This window comes from Mus caroli, unplaced genomic scaffold, assembly GCF_978045245.1.
Source record: "Mus caroli unplaced genomic scaffold, Mus_caroli_1 scaffold_13, whole genome shotgun sequence".
Lineage (NCBI taxonomy): Eukaryota > Metazoa > Chordata > Mammalia > Rodentia > Muridae > Mus > Mus caroli.
The window spans coordinates 44,902,449-44,919,911 of record NW_028227268.1 but is presented as its reverse complement, the minus strand read 5'-3'; the positions used below and the strand labels follow the sequence as shown (position 1 = coordinate 44,919,911).

The 17,463-nt window shown below is 49.3% G+C and overlaps 1 protein-coding gene across 7 annotated transcripts in view; it reads left to right on the top strand.

The window, feature by feature from the left end:
• The first annotated feature begins 228 nt into the window (after nt 1-228).
• Myo18a (myosin XVIIIA) overlaps nt 229-17,463 on the top strand; it is a 106,370-nt gene continuing 89,135 nt past the window's right edge. For all 7 annotated transcript variants that reach the window (XM_085829803.1, XM_085829802.1, XM_085829801.1 and 4 more), the window contains exons 1-2: nt 229-341; nt 14,594-15,673. In XM_085829803.1, the coding sequence (XP_085685929.1) occupies nt 14,675-15,673 (999 nt within the window). In that variant the 5' untranslated portion in view covers nt 229-341; nt 14,594-14,674. The remainder of the gene's footprint in view (nt 342-14,593; nt 15,674-17,463) is intronic.

The window sequence follows — 17,463 nt, the reverse complement described above, 5'->3', positions numbered from 1 at the left end:
TTACAGACATGCCCCGCAGTCTCCAGCGGCTAGCGCGGACAAAATCTCCAGGCATGGCCTCTGGGACACGGCCGCGGGGTCCTTGGAGTCCATTGCGGACAGTGTTTGGGCAGCGCTGGGCTCCAGCTTGGCCCGAGGCTGGCGGCGCGCCTGGGCATCAGACCGGCGGGCGTCTATACCGCCAGCCGCCAGCAGGGGGCAGCCTTCGGTTCGCTCGGCTCGCGCGGGCGCGGGGGGGCGGCGCTGCGCCGCGCGGTGCTGCGCTCCAGCCGGGACCCGGCCCGGGCCGCTGGATGCCGCGTCTCCGCTCCTGCTGCCTGCCGGGCGGGCTCCGGCGGCCGGTGAGTGCGGGGCGGCCCCGCGGTGGTGAACCGGGCCCGGGAGGGTGGCGTGATGAGTTCGGGCCGGCCGGCGGGGCCCACGGGCTCCTGCTCCTCCCCTGTCCCCTGGAAACGGCGGCCCGGACTCCAGGCTCTGTCCCTGGCGGCGCCGCGGGGCTGGACAGCCCGGGTGGGGGCCGATCCGGAGCGGCGGGCAGGGAAAGCGCGGGGCCCTTGCTGGCAGGCTGGGCGCCGGCGGCGGGATAGGGTGGCCTTCGGCTTGGGAGGGCTGAAGGTTTAGAGGACCCAGGTGGCCCAGAGCTGCGGGATGGGGGCTGCAGCCTCGGGACTGGGTCCGGGGGCATCCCGGGGCTAGGCCCGAGACCCCCCAAATGAAGCGAGCGAGGTGAGGCACTAAGGAAGACAGTGAGGAAAGCGAGCACCTCCGCCGAGTCCTTTATCCCTGCCAGCGGCCTTCACCCTTTCACTGCCAGGCCGACAGCGGACTCCTCTCAAAGGAGCAGCTGCTAGACAGCTGGCAAAACAATGGAGACCCTGCTTCCCGGGCCCCCTGGTCTTGGGACAGATGATTGGAGGGTGGGCGAATGTCAGGCTAGGGGATTTAGCAGCGTAGGCTGCCCGGAGTAAATGGTTGCCCACTTCACCTTTCCCTGCAGGGGGTGGGGTGTGTGTGGGAAGGTAGGGCAGTCTGCCCCAGGCTTCTGGGAGAGACGCCCCGCCCTGCGAACCTGCCGTGCCAGTTGTTTCGCCAATGGAAGGGGAGGTGGCAGGGTCAGGTGCCCCCGCCCCTCCCTGTACTAGAGGCACGCAGGTTGGTACTCAGCATGGCCCAAGGAGTGGGGTCACACTCCTGGAAGAGATAAGGCCTGCAGGGACACCCCCACAGGTTGGGGCTTTGTTGTGGGGGTGTCGCCCTGTGACAAGGCACATGTGTCTACTGATTAGCCGGAAAGGCAGCTGCCAGGATGAGCTAGAGGAGGCTGGAGGTGGGAAGGGAGGCCAGCCAACTTGGTCTTGTACTTATTTTGCCTGGTCTTTTAGCCCACGAGGCATGTGTTTGTCAGCCTCGTAGTGTGCGGGGACTGCAGGAAGGTAGTTCCTGAAGCTGGTTCCCTTGTCTAGGGCCTTCCTGCCCTCAAGTAGTTCAACAAATGATAGAATCAGGGTCCTTCTCCTTCTCCCGTCATCTTGCTAATGCTCTGGGCTTGTTTGCATAGACTGCGTTTGCCTCTCTGTGTCCCTGACATAACTGTGGCTGAGGAGGCCCTGAAAGTGCTCCTCTGGTTGTTGAGTGAATACCCTGGGGGCATATTGGAAAGAAGGAAAAGTTCACCCCAGGACCAGGATGCGGGCATGGCCACCCTAGCAGGATGATGAGTCTAGTGGATGCTGATTCAGGCTGCCTTGGCTTATGCTCACCAAATCTGGAGCCTTTTTTTGAGCAGGTTGGTGTTCTGTTGCCATGGCAATAGGCCTGGCTAAACCCGGCTCCCACCCTTTCTGGTTCTAGGGCTACTTTCTATTTGGGGATGTTGAAAGTTGCTCTCCTGAGGTCTCTAGCTTCCTGACAGGCCTCGTTGTCTCTTTGTCACAAAGACTGTCCACCTCCTCAGCTTCCTCTCCATCCTTTTGTGATGAGGCTTTCCAAGGAAGGATCTTCCTGGTTGTTGGACAAGAAGACTTGGTTGGTTATATATAGTCTTGGGTGGAGGTGTGCTTGGCTATTTGGAATTGAGGATACTTGGAGTGGGGCCTCAGTTCCAGGAAAACAATGGCTTTGGAATGAGCTGTTGTGTTGTAAGCTTAGGGAACCAGGAAAGGTTGCTGGTGGTGGTAGTGTGGGGGGTGGGGGGGTGGGGGAGGGGATAGGAAGGGTCACAGGCTATAGACACTTCCTTTGAGAGCTTGGACTTTGGCTGGTTGACTACAGGATACGGCGTCTCATTTGTTTGCCCTCTCCTGGCCTGGCTCAGGTCCCAGGTCGTGTGTCTGAAGGCCTCCTTCTCAGAAGCCCTCATCGTATGGATGGTGCCCTTCCTGACTCCAGGATGATCTGGGCCAGATCCCCTTTAACAGCTGAGGGGGGCATGTGTCTTAGAAATTTGGGCCCAAAAGTCTAGGGTTCTCCAGCAGCAGGTCTGAAGGTGAACTGGGTAGGGCAGAGTTGAGTTTATGTGAAAGGGGGAATACACCCTGCTGGGGTGGAGCAGGGAGGGGCTGGGACTCCGGAAGTCTCCATCCAGACTTAATGTGCCAAAGGAGTTCAGGGCAGCAGGGCCATCCTTACTCCTTCAAACCACAAGTCTGTCCCCAAGCCCTGGAGTGGACACTACAGCCTAGAAGCAGAGTATCAGTGTAAGTGAGCCCTCCTGTGGAGGGCAAAGCCAAGGGCTGGGGATCCCCTGCATCTCGATGGACAGGTTCTCACAGGACTCAGGACCTGCTGAGTGAAGTCTTAAAAGTTGGGCTTTGGGTTAGGTCCTGGGCTCTTTAAAATCTGTACGCCCTTTCCTCTCCCCGTCATCATTTTCTTTCCCCAAACTGGCTCTACTGAGGCCTTTTATTTTTATTTTTAAAGCGTTTTCAGAGATAGCCAGAATTAGAGGGTACAGGAAGTGTGGTGGCAGAGTGGGTGTTCTCCACTTGTCCCCTTGCTTCATCTTTGTAGATGTAGGAATTGTGTGACTTGTATAACCCCATCCACATTCCCTTGACATGTCTGTTTCAATAATTGGAGTTTTGGATGATTTTATAGGGCTTGAGGGTGAGTTTCTCTTTGCCAGGTCTTTCAACACTTCTACTGCTCTGATTAGTGTGTGTGTGTGTGTGTGTGTGTGTGTGTGTGTACAATTTATTTTCTGGTATTCAGAGAGATGTTGGTGTTGGGTTCAAGGTCACACAGCAAGTCTGAGGCAGAGAGGGCTTTGAACCTGAATTTTGTGGTAAAGCAGAATTTCTTTCAGGGAGAGGTTTGGGGCCAGTTCTGTGCTGTCAAGCCCCTTAAGATTTACTGTTGGAAGACCCTGGGTCTTAAGAGGAGATGCCACTAGCTCAAGGTCACACAGAAGGGGTGGGTGGCCTGCAGAGCAGTAGCAGGGCTGAGCTGCGGGCTGGGCTGCAGGCAGGAGGCGCTGGAGGCTGAGGTGACACTTGGCAAGGGAGGGCTGGGCCTTGGGCATTCTCCCGCCCTGTCCTCCCCAGCCCGCAGCTTTCAGCTTGCCGTGGGTGGGAGTGGGTTCCGCAGCAGCTGGAGAGCTAGCTGCAGATGCTGCTGTGCCGGCCGGCTGGCGAGGAAACACCGAGGGCCGCGGGGCTACTGGGCTGCTCTGGGCGAGCCGGCTGATGTCATGTGAGAAGCCTGCACACCTGGAGCCCAGATAAGCTCCGTGTGACCTGACAGTGAGTCACGCGGCGCTGCGGAGCTCAGCAGAACCGACGGGCGCGGCGGGCGCGGGCCAGGTCAGCCTGTGCGACCCCGCATGGCGCTGCGCCATAGCGTGCAGGCCTAGGAGAGGGGCGGTGGACTGGAGGGAACCACAGCTCCGGAGGTCAGAGGCCAAAGGAAAGAGGCCGGGCCCCTCTGGAAGGCATTTCCTTTGTATTTATTTATGAGTGTGGGGTGGCGTGGGGGCTGGGGAACTGACCTAAGGATCAATCCATGGCAGCCAAGTCAGAGCCCCCAGTTTGGGGAGGCTAATGCTATGTAGTTTCCATTTCCTGGAGTTTCTGCTTTGCCTGGGGCAGGATGTCTCGTTTAACTCCGTCCCAAAACTGCGGAAGTCACTGAAAGTTTTTGAAGACAAGAAGGCAAGCCTTATACTGGTCATGGCAAATCCTATTTACTGCTCTGATAATGATGGATTGCTCACTACCTGGTCAAGACTCTCTTTTTCACTTTTTGAAATGGACGTTCATCCCACCTCTGACTCTAGAGTCGGACCTTTTGTTTTGTTTTTGGTGCACGGGCTGGCATTCAAACCCAGGCTTATCACAGGTGCCAGCCAAACCCTTTACAGCTATACAGCTAGCTCTGCAGAACTTTTAAAGACTTGTTATATGGTTATGTAGAGAGGGTTAAATGTTACATTAAAATATAATTTAACATACATATATTTTTTTAAAGATTTATTTATTTATTATATGTAAGTACACTGTAGTTATCTCCAGACACTCCAGAAGAGGGCATCAGATCTTGTTACAGATGGTTGTGAGCCACCATATGGTTTCTGGGATTTGAACTCCGGACCTTCGGAAGAGCAGTCGGGTGCTCTTACCCACTGAGCCATCTCACCAGCCCAACATACAGATTTTTATGTTTTCTGTAGAAAAATCCCATTCCACTCATTTTCTCACCCACACTTGGACACCCCCCCCCTACTAGCTGATTATTGACATTGTAAAAATTTATAACATGGTCCAGAAAAATGGCCTTGCTGCCAAGCCTGATGAACTGAGTTCAATTCCTGGAACCTGCATGGTAGAAGGAGAGAACTGACTCCCATTAGCTCTCCCCTTATGTCCACAGTGGTTCTGTGGGGCATGTACGTATATACACACAGAAATAAAATGTAATAATTGAAAGCATATATATATATATATATATATATATATATATATATATACATATGTATATATATATATATGTGTGTGTATCACAAATCTTTCGACTTCTAAAATCTGTATCACTTCCTCAAAACATATATTCCCCTGTGAATATGCAAATTAAGTATTAATATAAATGTGTATATTCAGATACACATACATATATTAAAATTTTTTTGTACCATGGGCTTGGGGAGATAGCTCAGTAGTTAAGAGCACTGGGTACTCTTCCAGGGGACCTGAGTTCAGTTCTTTTCATTCACATGGTGATTCATAACCTGTAACTCCATTTCTAGGGGATTGAATGCCTTTGTAGGCACCGGGCATGCTAGCAGTGCCTACAGGTACACACAAACAAAACACTTATGCACATGAGGAAAAAAACAATATATACTATCTCACAAGTTGCCTTTAAAAAAAATTTAACAGAGCCGGGCGGTGGTGGCGCATACCTTTAATCCCAGCACTCGGGAGGCAGAGACAGGCAGATTTCTGAGTTCGAGGCCAGCCTGGTCTACAGAGTGAGTTCCAGGACAGCCAGGACTACACAGAGAAACCCTGTCTCCAAAAGCCAAAAACAAACAAACAAACAAAAATTTAACAGTATAGAATTTTTCTAGTCAGTACACAAATGTACCCCTCTCCCACTTCCAGCCTGGAGAATTGAATCTAGGACCTTGTGTATGCTAGACAAGCACTCTAATGCTAAGCTAGACCCATAGCCCCTTCCTCCTCCTCTTCCTCCTCCTCCTTCTCCTTCTTTGTTTGTTTTTTTAGACAGGGTTTCTCTGTGTAGCTCTGGCTGTCCTGGAACTCACTTTGTAGACCAGGCTGGCCACGAACTCAGAAATCCACCTACCTCTGCCTCCCAAATGCTGGGATTAAAGGTGTGTGCCACCACCGCCCGGCCCTACCTCGTTCTTCTTAATAACTTCCTAGTTACTTTATAATTTAGCAATTTCCCCAGTGATTTGTGTTTATAGATTTGCTGTTATAAATAAAGCCACAAGAGATTAGTTATGTTCATCGTGTGGACTGTCTATAGATGACTCATGGTGGAGTTGACCACGCAAGGGCTGGAGAGGTGGCTCTGTGGTTAAGAGCGCTTGCTGCTCTTCTAGGAGACCTAAGTTCAATTCTGTGCAGCTCATAACCACTGTAACAACAGTTCCAAGGGATCAGCCACCCTTTTCTGTCTTCTTTATGTACCCACACATACATGCTGTTACTCAAGTAAGTGCACATATGCACATAAAATTGAAAAAAAATCCAAAAAAAAATGGACTGGTCAAAAAAATATGTATATAAGTAATCCCATAGAGGCCACCCATTCACTCTACTGGAACCTTATGCCAAGGCTCACTCACAGTATGTGTACTAAAGTTACATGATCCAGGCCTTAGCATGGCTCCTGTGCAAAGGTAAAATACTAGTTCATGAAGCAGTTCCTGTTTCTATAATAGACGTGGCCTGGCCTTTTTGATACTCAAAAAGAAAGACATGGGGTCAGTGAGATGACCCAGCAGGCAAAGGCACTTGCCTCCAAGATTGGGACCTGAGTTCTGAGTGTGATCCCTTGAGCATACCTAGCAGAAAGAGAGAAAAAAATGGCTCCTGTAAGTTGTCCTCTGACGTCCACCTGTGCACACCAGCTCCTGCACCCAGAATAAATGAATGTCATTTATTTACAGTTTTACAAAAAGAAATTGTATGACTTTGTACTTTAATCAACATAGATAAGAGCCTCTGTTTCCCATGCCCTAATGGATGTTGCTCTTATTAAACTACTATGTAAAAAAAAAAAAAAAAAAACTATGTGCCTGCATCACATGCCTGTGACTATTATAAAAGCTGAGTTGCTCTTCTTGTTGGCTGTTTGTGTTTCTGCATCTGTGAATTTCCTGTCAACATTCTTAGCAGTAGCTGTGGAGGGCTGTGGACTCCAGCCAGTAGATCCATCTGGTCAGGGGCTCACTGGCTCACCTTCACGCCTTTGGGCTTTACTGCCCATATGCAGAGGTCTAAAGCCCAGCTATGATAACTGGTGGTGCACGCCTTTGATCCCAGCACCAAGGAGTCAGTGGCAGGCAGATCTCTGAGTTTGAGGTCTTCCTGGTCTACAGAGCAAGTTTCAGGATAGCCAGGGCTACACAGAGAAACCAAAAAACCAAACAACAACAACAATCAAAAACAAAACAAAAGAGAAAACAACAAAGGTCTAGACTTCATTTAGTCACATTGTGCTGGCTTGCACTAACCTTCAATATTAGTTGAATGGCAAAGGTTATGCCTTTAGAGGTGGAAGCAGCAGGCGGACCTCTTGTTCAAGGTCACCCGTTGGCTACTTGTTACATTTGAAGCTAGCATGGTAACAAAGGGCTACCTGTCCCTTCAAGAACAACAACAGAAAGAAAATTCTATACATCATATATGCTACAGGACTTGGAACTGCCCATACAAATAGCTTTAATTTACTTTGGGAATATGTCAAATATATACTCACTTGCATATAATTAATTAGAAAATATGAGTGTATTCGAGGTGCGAGTGTCTGTATTTGGGGGAAATGCATGCTATGACACAGGTGGAGGTTGGAGAACCACTTTGTGGGTTCTGTGGATAATTCAAGTCACTGGCTTGGGTTTCAGATGACCAATACCTTCCGCTGCTGCACTACTGAGGCAGCCCTTTGTGACCGTCTCGAGAGCTGTTGTGTGGCTGGGTGTTGTAAGAACATCTCCATGTGCATGTAATCTGTCAGGTGCCATCTGTACTCTGGCTTCCCACTCCCTTTGTGGTAGGTGCTATCATTGTCCACTCACTCGGCCATATTTATTTTATATATGTGGGTAAAACTGTCACTGTCTTCAGACACAGCAGAAGACCGCATCAGATCCCTTTATAGATGGTTGTGAGCCACCATGTGGTTGCTGGGATTTGAACTTAGGACCTTCAGAAGAGCAATCAGAGCTCTTCACCACTGAGCCATCTCTCCAGCCCCTGTTTGTCACCTTCTTAACCCTTGTCCATCTATGAAATTATATAAGAAGATTGACATGTCCCCATGCTCAAGGAAACTTAAAGGGCTCAGCATGCTCCACTCAGTCCTGTAGCTTATAGTTACTAGCTAGAATTTGACACTTGTTTACAGTTGCTTGGGTTTTTTGTTCTTGTTTTTGTTTTTGTTTTTTTGAGACAGGGTCTCACTGTTTAGCTCTGGCTGTTCTGGAACTCGTTCTGTAGACCGAGGCTGGTCTGGAATTTAAAGGTCCACCTTCTTCTGCCTCCCAAGTACTGGGATCCATGGTGTGTATCACTATGCCCAGCAGTTAGTTTTCTCTCTCCTTCTCTTCTCCCTCCTCCTCCTCCTCCTCCTCCTCCTCCTTCTTCTTCTTCTCTCTCTCTCTCTCTCTAGTAAATATTTAAGCTCAAGCAAATGCACTGATCGTCCAGCACGCACACCATCTGATAACAACCGACAAATGTGTAAGTTTGTCAGCTCAGACCTCTCTGAATACGCATGGCTCGATCATCACTACAGAAAGTCCCTTCATGCCCTTGCCCTTTCTCACACATTCCTGACCGTTAGTCCCCAGGGATAACCATTGCTCTGGCTTTTCTCACCATAGATTAGTTTGCCTGCAATAAGTAGAATCATATAACCAGGTATAGTGGTAAATGCCTATAATTCCAGCACTCAGGTGGATCAGAGCCATCCTCTGCTACATAGTGAGTTCAAGTCCAGCCTGGTTACATGAGACCCTAACTTGAAAAAGGAAAAATTAGCCGGGCATGGTGGCGCACGCCTTTAATCCCAGCACTCGGGAGGCAGAGGCAGGCGGATTTCTGAGTTCGAGGCCAACCTGGTCTACAAAGTGAGTTCCAGGACAGCCAGGGCTATACAGAGAAACCCTGTCTCGAAAAACCAAAAAAAAAAAAAAAAAAGAATAAGAATAAGAAATGATATTAATGTGTGTTTTTGTTCAATGGCTTCTTTCTCGTTTCAAATGTTTTTGAGATTTTTTTTTTTTTTTTTTTTTTTTGGTTTTTCGAGACAGGGTTTCTCTGTGTAGCCCTGGCTGTCCTAGAACTCACTCTGTAGACCAGGCTGGCCTCAAACTCAGAAATCTGCCTGCCTCTGCCTCCCTAGTGTTGGGATTAAAGGTGTGTGCCACCACTCCCAGCCAAGATTATTCTTGTTCTATGAGTAGCACTTTGTTTTATGAGTGTGGCTGCACATTTGCACTGAGTGGCCCTTGCCTTCGAGAGGCTGACTGTTCTAAAATGATAAAGCCGCTGAATTGCCAGATTGTACTAAAGACGGCTGGGTCAGAGTAACTTACATACACACTTACCTTTCCTCCACTCAAAATTAGGAAAAGCTTCCTGGTCAGGGGAGGCAGGGAAAGAAGTCAGAATGATTACAAGGCTAAAGTCCCTGGAAGGAAGGGGCAGGGCAGGAGAACTGCAGCCTAGCCTGAGGATCTGGGAGGCGGTGGTCTCAGATGCTGGAGCCTTTCATCTGAGGACAGGAGCCACTGGTAAGTCCACGGAATCTAAGAGGGGTATGGAACTCAGCACAGTCGAGTGAGGAGTTCTGCATCCGAGGCAGCTTCAGCTGTACCACAAAACTGGTTCCGGAGAGGGAGGGTGCAGGCAACCAGGTAGCGGTAGCCGCTCGGCTCAGCAGAGATTGGATCCGCAGCCAGGCCTGGCCACATGGGGCTGGCAGTGGGGGAAGGCTGCTTTGTGAGCTGTGGAGATAATGGTAGCAGGACAAGGGTGGTAAGTGACTCACAGCGCAGCCTCCGAAGCCCCAGGCTTGTGATGAGAGACGTCTTTGACAGAAAGTTAATAGTTAACTTGTGTCCACAGGAGAGTTGGACTGTTGGAATTTCAGAGCTGGAGGAGGTCTAGATCATTTAGTTCAACCTTGAGCAAAGTGACAGGCTCAAGGTCCCCTGGAGACCTGTGGCAAACCCAGGCCTAGATACAAGATCCTTAACAGTTTTAGTCAGAGCTGTCCCCTGTGGTGCTGTTTTGGTCCCGCCTGTTGCAGTGACAGTGAGGGACAGGCTTATGCCAAGAAGTGGGGTTTATGGAAAATTACTTTGAAGGGACTTTTGCAGCTCAGAGATTCTAGAATCCTCAGACTGTTTCCCATTGATGGTGCTCGGCTGCCGAACCTACAGCAAAGCCGGCATTGGGTAAAGACAGCATGGCAGACAGTAGGGTTTTCCGGAGTTGGCTAGGTGCTAAGATCCCGGTGTTTGTCTCCTCCTAAGTCTCCATTTGTCTTCATTTTCTGTTCATCTTGACTATCTATGCCTTTAGTGCAGTGTGGGTAGTGACCAGTCAAAGATGCCGCAGCCTGGATAGGCTGGATCTGGATCTGTCTGTGCCTTATTCCCAGCTGCACTTGGGAGGAAACATTCCCCTCAGAGAGCAGAGCCAGTCCAGCACTCTCTCTCCAATCACGGGGTCTCACTGAGTCTAGATGCGGCTGACCAGGATTGCTCCTGATTGGTGCTTATAGGGGTTTATGTTTCCTGTCTTCCAGCTTCCAGGGACTGTTCATCGGAACATTTAGAAGCAAACATTTTAGTTTCACCTAGGAGGAACTGAGGCCAGAGGAGATGGAGAGATAGCTTAGTTGGTAAAGTTGGACCTGAGTTTGTTCCCCATGACTCAAGCTAAAAAACAAACAAGCAAAAAAGCAAGCATCTGTGTGGTGGAGCACGCCTTTAATGCCAGCACTCAGGAGGCAGTGGCAGAAGGATCTCTGAGTTCGAGACCAGCCTGGTTTACAGATTGAGTTCCAGGACACCCGGAGCTCCACAGAGAATCCCCTGTCTAAAAGAAACAAAAAACAAGCAAGAGGTGGTGGTGGTGGTGGTGGTGTTGGTGGTACCAGCTGTAATCCCAGAGCTAGGGAGGCAAAGATCCCAGGTGGGTCCCTGGGATTCAGTGGTCCGACATCATAGCCTATTCTATGAGCTTCAGGCTAGTGAAAGACCCTGCCTGAGGCTGACCTCTGATTTCCATATGCACACACACAGAAACTGATCTATAGAGGGAACCGGGTTCTTGCTACAATAGATATAAAGAGCTAGTTGACCTAACCAGATTTCTTTCTTTTTTTCAAAAAATTAGTTAATTTAAAATTTTTTTATGGTCATTGGTGTTTTGCCTGCATGCATGTCTGTGTGAGGGTGTCAGATCCTCTGGAACTGGAGTTACAGACAGTTGTGAGCTGCCATGTGGGTCCTAGAAATTGAACCCGGGTTCTCTGGAAGAGTGGCCAGTGTTCTTAACGGCTGAGCCATTTCTCCAGCTCCCTCACTAGATTTCTTACCCTTATTGAATACATTCTGTCCCTGTTTGCCTTCCTCTGATGTGATAAGCACCATGACCAAAAGCAACTTGGGGAGGAGTTTCCACAGTTCATCATGAAGGGAAGTCAGGGCAGAAATTCAAGGCAGGAACCTGGAGGCAGGAACTGAAGTAGAGGCCATGGAGAAGAGCTGCTTACTGGCTTTCCCCCATAGCTCACTCAGCCTGATAATTACCACTTGGGGCCTCCTCCTGCCTGGAGTGGCATTGCCCATAGTGAGCTTGACACTCCCATATCAAACATTAATCAAGAAAATGCCCTACAGGTTTATCTGGTGAGGGCATTTTCTCAATTGATAATTTCCCAGACAACTCTAGCTTGTGTTAAATTGACAAAAAACCCTAACCAGGGCACATTCTATCTCCAGAACTCTCAGAGCTGTCCTGGGCACTCCAGCATCCCTGGAGACTGAGCATCTGAAATGCAGGCTGTGCTCTAAATGTAAAGTGCAGAGCGGGGTCTTATTTACTCATTCATGTTGAGACAAGGTTTCTTTCTCTATGTACTTCTGGCTGTTCTGGAGCTCACTGTGTGGACCAGGATAGCCCGAACTCACAGAGATCTTTGTGCCTCCCGAGTGCCAGGATTAAAGGTATGAACCGTCATACTCAGACTTGCTCTGGATTTTGGAAATGTAATATGGATGAGTTAGGAATGGTTGTGCATACCTGTAATCTCAGCAGCTCTCAGGAGGCAGAGGCAGAAAGGTTCACCGTGAGTTTGAGGCCAACCTGGTCTTTTTACTGAGTTTCAGGTCTAGCCAGAACTGCATCAGAACAAAAAAGCAAAATAAATAAAATACACATGCACGTGTGCACACGTGTCTATATATCAAAACAAAACAAAATATAGAAAATTAAATATAAACTAATTAATGTTTATCTATAAATATTTTATGTAGATTACATGTTGAGATGATAACAGTTTGGATACATTATAGTAAATGGAATAATTATTATTATTATTTTTTTTAGATTTATTTATTTATTACATGTAAGTACACTGTAGCTGTCTTCAGACACTCCAGAAGAGGGCGCCAGATCTCGTTACGGATGGTTGTGAGCCACCATGTGGTTGCTGGGATTAGAACTCTGGACCTTTGGAAGAGCAGTCAGGTGCTCTTACCCACTGAGCCATCTCACCAGCCCCTGGAATAATTATTAAACTTAAGTTTATCTAGTTTGTTTTTGAAACAAGGTTTCTAGTTACTGGCCAAATTTGCCTTAAATTTAAGATCCCATTTCAGCCTCAAGTGCTTAGAGTTGCAGGTATGTGTCACCCTGCCCAAACCCACCAATTAATTAATTTCTCTCTCTCTTTCTCTCTTTCTTTCTTTCTTTCTTTTACTATTTATTTATTTATTTATTTAGAGACAGGGTTTCTTTGTTTAGCCTTGGCTGTCCTGGAACTCACTCTGTAGACCAGCCTGGCCTCGAACTCAGAAATCCGCCTGCCTCTGCCTCCCGAGTGCTGGGATTAAAGGCGTGCGCCACCACTGCCCAGTAATTTCTTTTTTAATTGTTATTTATTTACTTATCTTATGTGTGCGGGCATTTTGCTTACATGTATGTGTTTGGGCCACAAATGTGCTTGGTGCCCATGAGGCCAGAAGTGGACACTGGGTTTCCTGGAAGTGGAGTTCCAGATGTCTGTGGGTTACCATGTGTGATTACACAGAATCAAACTTGCGAGCAATTAGCTTGGGAGTTCCTGGTCTCGCTGCCTGCCTGGGCGTTGAACCTTGGCTAGTGGGAGCTGGTCCCTCAGTGGAAAGGGGATAGTGGAGGGCCTTGCCTAGCTTTGGGGGTTGGGGAGAGAGGAAATGCCTAACCAGGGCCTGGCAATAGGCCATTGCTGGAGGGAATAAGCTCAGAGACCCTCTGGAATTCAGAGGGGAGGCATTCATGGAGAGAGAGAAATTACACTTAATTTCTAATTAGACAGTGTGGCCTACTTTTATTTTGTGTTCCCTGCTGGTTAGAACAAGAAAGGCCCTCTGGGGCTCCCCACCCCCACCCCTGCCTCTCCCCAAACCAGGTTTTTCTTACTCCTGCCCCTAATCGGGTATGCATGAGAATGGGGCTGGTTAGGGCCCTAGGTGCTCTCATATCCTGGATCCGGCCTTCTCTCTCAGGCGGCCACAAGTTTCTTCCCTAGTCTATATTTAGTCATTGGTCTGGGGAAAAGGATGTGAGTTTTTCAGGATCCTGTTTATCTAGCCGACCCCACCCCACCCCCACCTCGAAGCTGTCTGTCCTGTGTGCAGTCTGGGGCTTCCCCTTCCTTCCCTTCCCGATTTACTTTGGGCAACCAGGGCATCAGATGGGACACAGCAGCACAGCTACTCATTTCATGGGTAACCCCTAACACATCCTTAATTTCCCAAGAGCCATTCTTCTCACCTGTGAGGACTGAATAGGAAGGGTTATGTGTGAAGCTCCTGATAAGACACAACGTATAGCCCGGCAGTGGTGGCGCATGTCTTTAATCCCAGCACTTGGGAGGCAGAGGCAGGCAGATTTCTGAGTTCGAGGCCAGCCTGGTCTACAGAGTGAGTTCCAGGACAGCCAGGGCTACACAGAGAAACCCTGTCTCAAAAAACAAACAAACAAGTCATGTCTTATAAATGCTAATCCCAGGTGCTAGAAAGATGGCGCCGTGGTTAAGAGTACTTGTTACTCTTCTAGAGGAGGCTTCAGCTCCCAGCGTCCACATGGATGTCCACAACGGTCTGTTAACTCCAGCACCAGGGATCCAACACCCTTCTGGCCTTCTATGGCACTAGGCACACATGTGATGCACATACAGACAGACAGGCAAAACACTCATACAAATGAATATTGTTTTAAAAAGTTGGACTCTCCAAGGTCTTTGAGGCAGGGGCTAAGGCTGCGGCTCTGGGGATACCATGCACGGGGAGGGGGGGTAGTCACGTGGGATGCCCATAGCTTCAGTGGACTGCCTGTGGGGAGGTGATGCGGTGATGCTGCAGAGCCCCTTCCGTTTCCTTTTGTGTTCCATTTCCGTTTATGTTCCAGGTTGCAATTTGTGTTTTCGATAAGTCAAGTCTCTCCAGGCACACCTATGCTTTGGTCTAAAGGATGAAGTGAAATTAGAAAAAATTATGTAAATCAGATTGCCTGGTACATCAGTAGCACTCCACAAGGGGTGACTGGTTTATCTGTATCCGCTGCCTCTGTCTGAACTGGAAAAAAAAAAAAAAAACTGAATATCTTTTCTCTGTTTCTACTTGCAGCTACAAGGTGGGGTCCAAAGACCCTGTGTTAAGCATTCATAGTCAGCTGGGGATACAACCCCTAAAAACAGCACACCCACCATGTTTAACCTCATGAAGAAAGATAAGGACAAAGATGGCGGGCGGAAGGAGAAGAAGGAAAAAAAGGAGAAGAAGGAGAGGATGTCTGCGGCAGAACTGCGGAGCCTGGAAGAGATGAGCATGCGCCGTGGCTTTTTCAACTTGAACCGGTCCTCCAAGCGGGAATCCAAGACGCGCCTGGAAATCTCCAACCCCATCCCTATCAAGGTGGCCAGTGGCTCTGACCTGCACCTGACGGACATTGACTCAGACAGCAATCGGGGTAGCATCATCCTGGACTCAGGACACCTAAGCACAGCCAGCTCCAGTGATGACCTCAAGGGTGAAGAAGGCAGCTTCCGGGGCTCTGTGCTGCAGCGGGCAGCCAAGTTCGGTTCACTGGCCAAGCAGAACTCTCAGATGATTGTCAAACGTTTTTCCTTCTCTCAACGGAGCCGGGATGAGAGTGCCTCGGAGACCTCAACCCCCTCAGAGCACTCTGCAGCCCCATCACCTCAGGTAGAGGTGAGGACGCTTGAGGGACAGCTAATGCAGCATCCTGGGCTAGGCATTCCTCGACCAGGACCACGGTCTCGAGTCCCTGAGCTGGTGACTAAAAGATTCCCAGCTGATCTACGTCTTCCCGCTCTGGTGCCCCCACCACCTCCTGCTCTCCGGGAGCTGGAGTTACAACGAAGACCCACAGGAGACTTTGGCTTCTCACTGCGGCGCACAACCATGCTGGATCGGGCTCCAGAGGGTCAGGCTTATCGACGGGTGGTTCACTTTGCTGAGCCAGGGGCAGGCACCAAGGACCTGGCCTTGGGGCTGGTGCCAGGAGATCGACTGGTGGAGATTAATGGACAGAATGTGGAGAATAAATCCAGGGATGAAATTGTGGAGATGATCCGGCAGTCTGGGGACAGTGTGCGGCTCAAGGTACAGCCCATCCCAGAGCTTAGCGAGCTGAGCCAGAGCTGGCTTCGGACTGGCGAGGGACACCGCAGGGAGCCGGCTGATGTGAGTGCTTCCCTGGGTATCAGGGGTGAGCAAGGAGTTTGTGTATGTGAGCATCTCTCGGTAGTGTACTTAAATGGGTGCTTGAGGGTACCCAGGAACTGTGAGCAGATCTTAGCGAGTGTGGAAATGGGGAGCTGGGCCAATAGGGAGGAGCCAGTCCAGGAGAGGGTGCCCCTCTGGAAACTGATTAAACGCACACCTTTGCTTCTTCTGTTCCTTGTCAAGAAGCTGAAGGTAACCCCCCAAAAGTTCACTGGGAGAAAGTCCTTAGCAACTCAGCTGGACATCCTGGTCTGAGGTTCCCTTCAATGCCCTTGTGGATTGAAGTGATTGAAGTAAGCCTTGTGAGTTTTCAAGGGCATTGGGTAAAGATCAGCTTTGGCCTGGTACTATCGGGGACAGGGTGTGTGTGTGTGTGTGTGTGTGTGTGTGTGTGTGTGAGAGAGAGAGAGAGAGAGAGAGAGAGAGAGAGAGAGAGAAAGAGAGGGAGATGCCAGTGGGTAGTTGGTGAGAAAGTGTTCAAGTTTTATCATACAGAGATAGCTTATAGCTTAGGGGCCTGGGTACCATATTTGTTGAGCCCTCAATTGGAGATGTAGGTTAACAGGTGCCACTTTGAGATCTGAGAATCTGTGAGCGTCAAAGTATAGGAAGCCCATGTTGTTTAGATTTCAGGGGTGAAAACAATATGGCAAATGACCTAAAATCATGGCTATCTGGGGTGTCTAGCTGCCATGGTTGGTTACAGTTCTGGGTGAGATGTCCTCTCACCCTGAGTGAGCAAGATACTAGGAGTCTGAGCCGGGCGTGGTGGCGCACGCCTTTAATCCCAGCACTCGGGAGGCAGAGGCAGGCGGATTTCTGAGTTCGAGGCCAGCCTGGTCTACAAAGTGAGCTCCAGGACAGCCAGGGCTATACAGAGAAACCCTGTCTCGAAAAACCAAAAAAAAAAAAAAAAAAAAAAAAAAAAAAAAAAAAGATACTAGGAGTCAGAGCATAAAGAACTTACAAACAATGGTTGTGGTTTAGGTTTATCTACACTACAGAGACAGTCTGCAGTCTGACTGTCTGCAAGATCCACTAGTTGTGATCCCCATGAACTCCAGTGGGAGGCAGGAGAGCACTCAGATCAAATGCATGGGTAGGTCTCTCTGGAACACCAAGTCTTTTTGTTTTGTTTTGTTTTTTTGTTTTTGTTTTTGTTTTTGTTTTGTTTTTTTTTGTTTTGTTTTTTTGAGACAGGGTTTCTCTGTGTAGCTCTGGCTGTCCTGGAACTCACTCTGTAGACCAGGCTGGCTTCGAACTCAGAAATCCGCCTGCCTCTGCCTCCTGAGTGCTGGGATTAAAGACGTGCGCCACCACGCCCGGTTGGAATACCAAGTCTTATAACCTTGGTAATCTTTTGGTGCAGGGAGAGTAAAAGAATTTTGAATGTCCTGTGTGGACATGATGTATGACAGACTAGGTGGCCTTCAGTCATTGTTCGTGTCCAGCTGTGTGTTTTAGGATCATCCAGATCTATGTCTTGCAGCCTGAGCAATGAGTGACTTGCCTGGGACTTTTCAGCACTAAGTGATTAGCCAGATGTGACAAAGTTGGAAAGGGGAGGAAGTGGGGAGGAAGCAGGCAGAGCCCGGCTCCCAGTGAGGGGGAGTAGGATGCTCGGGGTGATGAGGATGCTCAGGGTGATGGCCCAGTCTCGCAGTCTGCTGGGTCCAGAGGAGGCTAAGAGAGGCAGGTCAGACCTAGGCAGACACACTGGACTTGTGTTCCAGGCCTTCCTGTAGTGG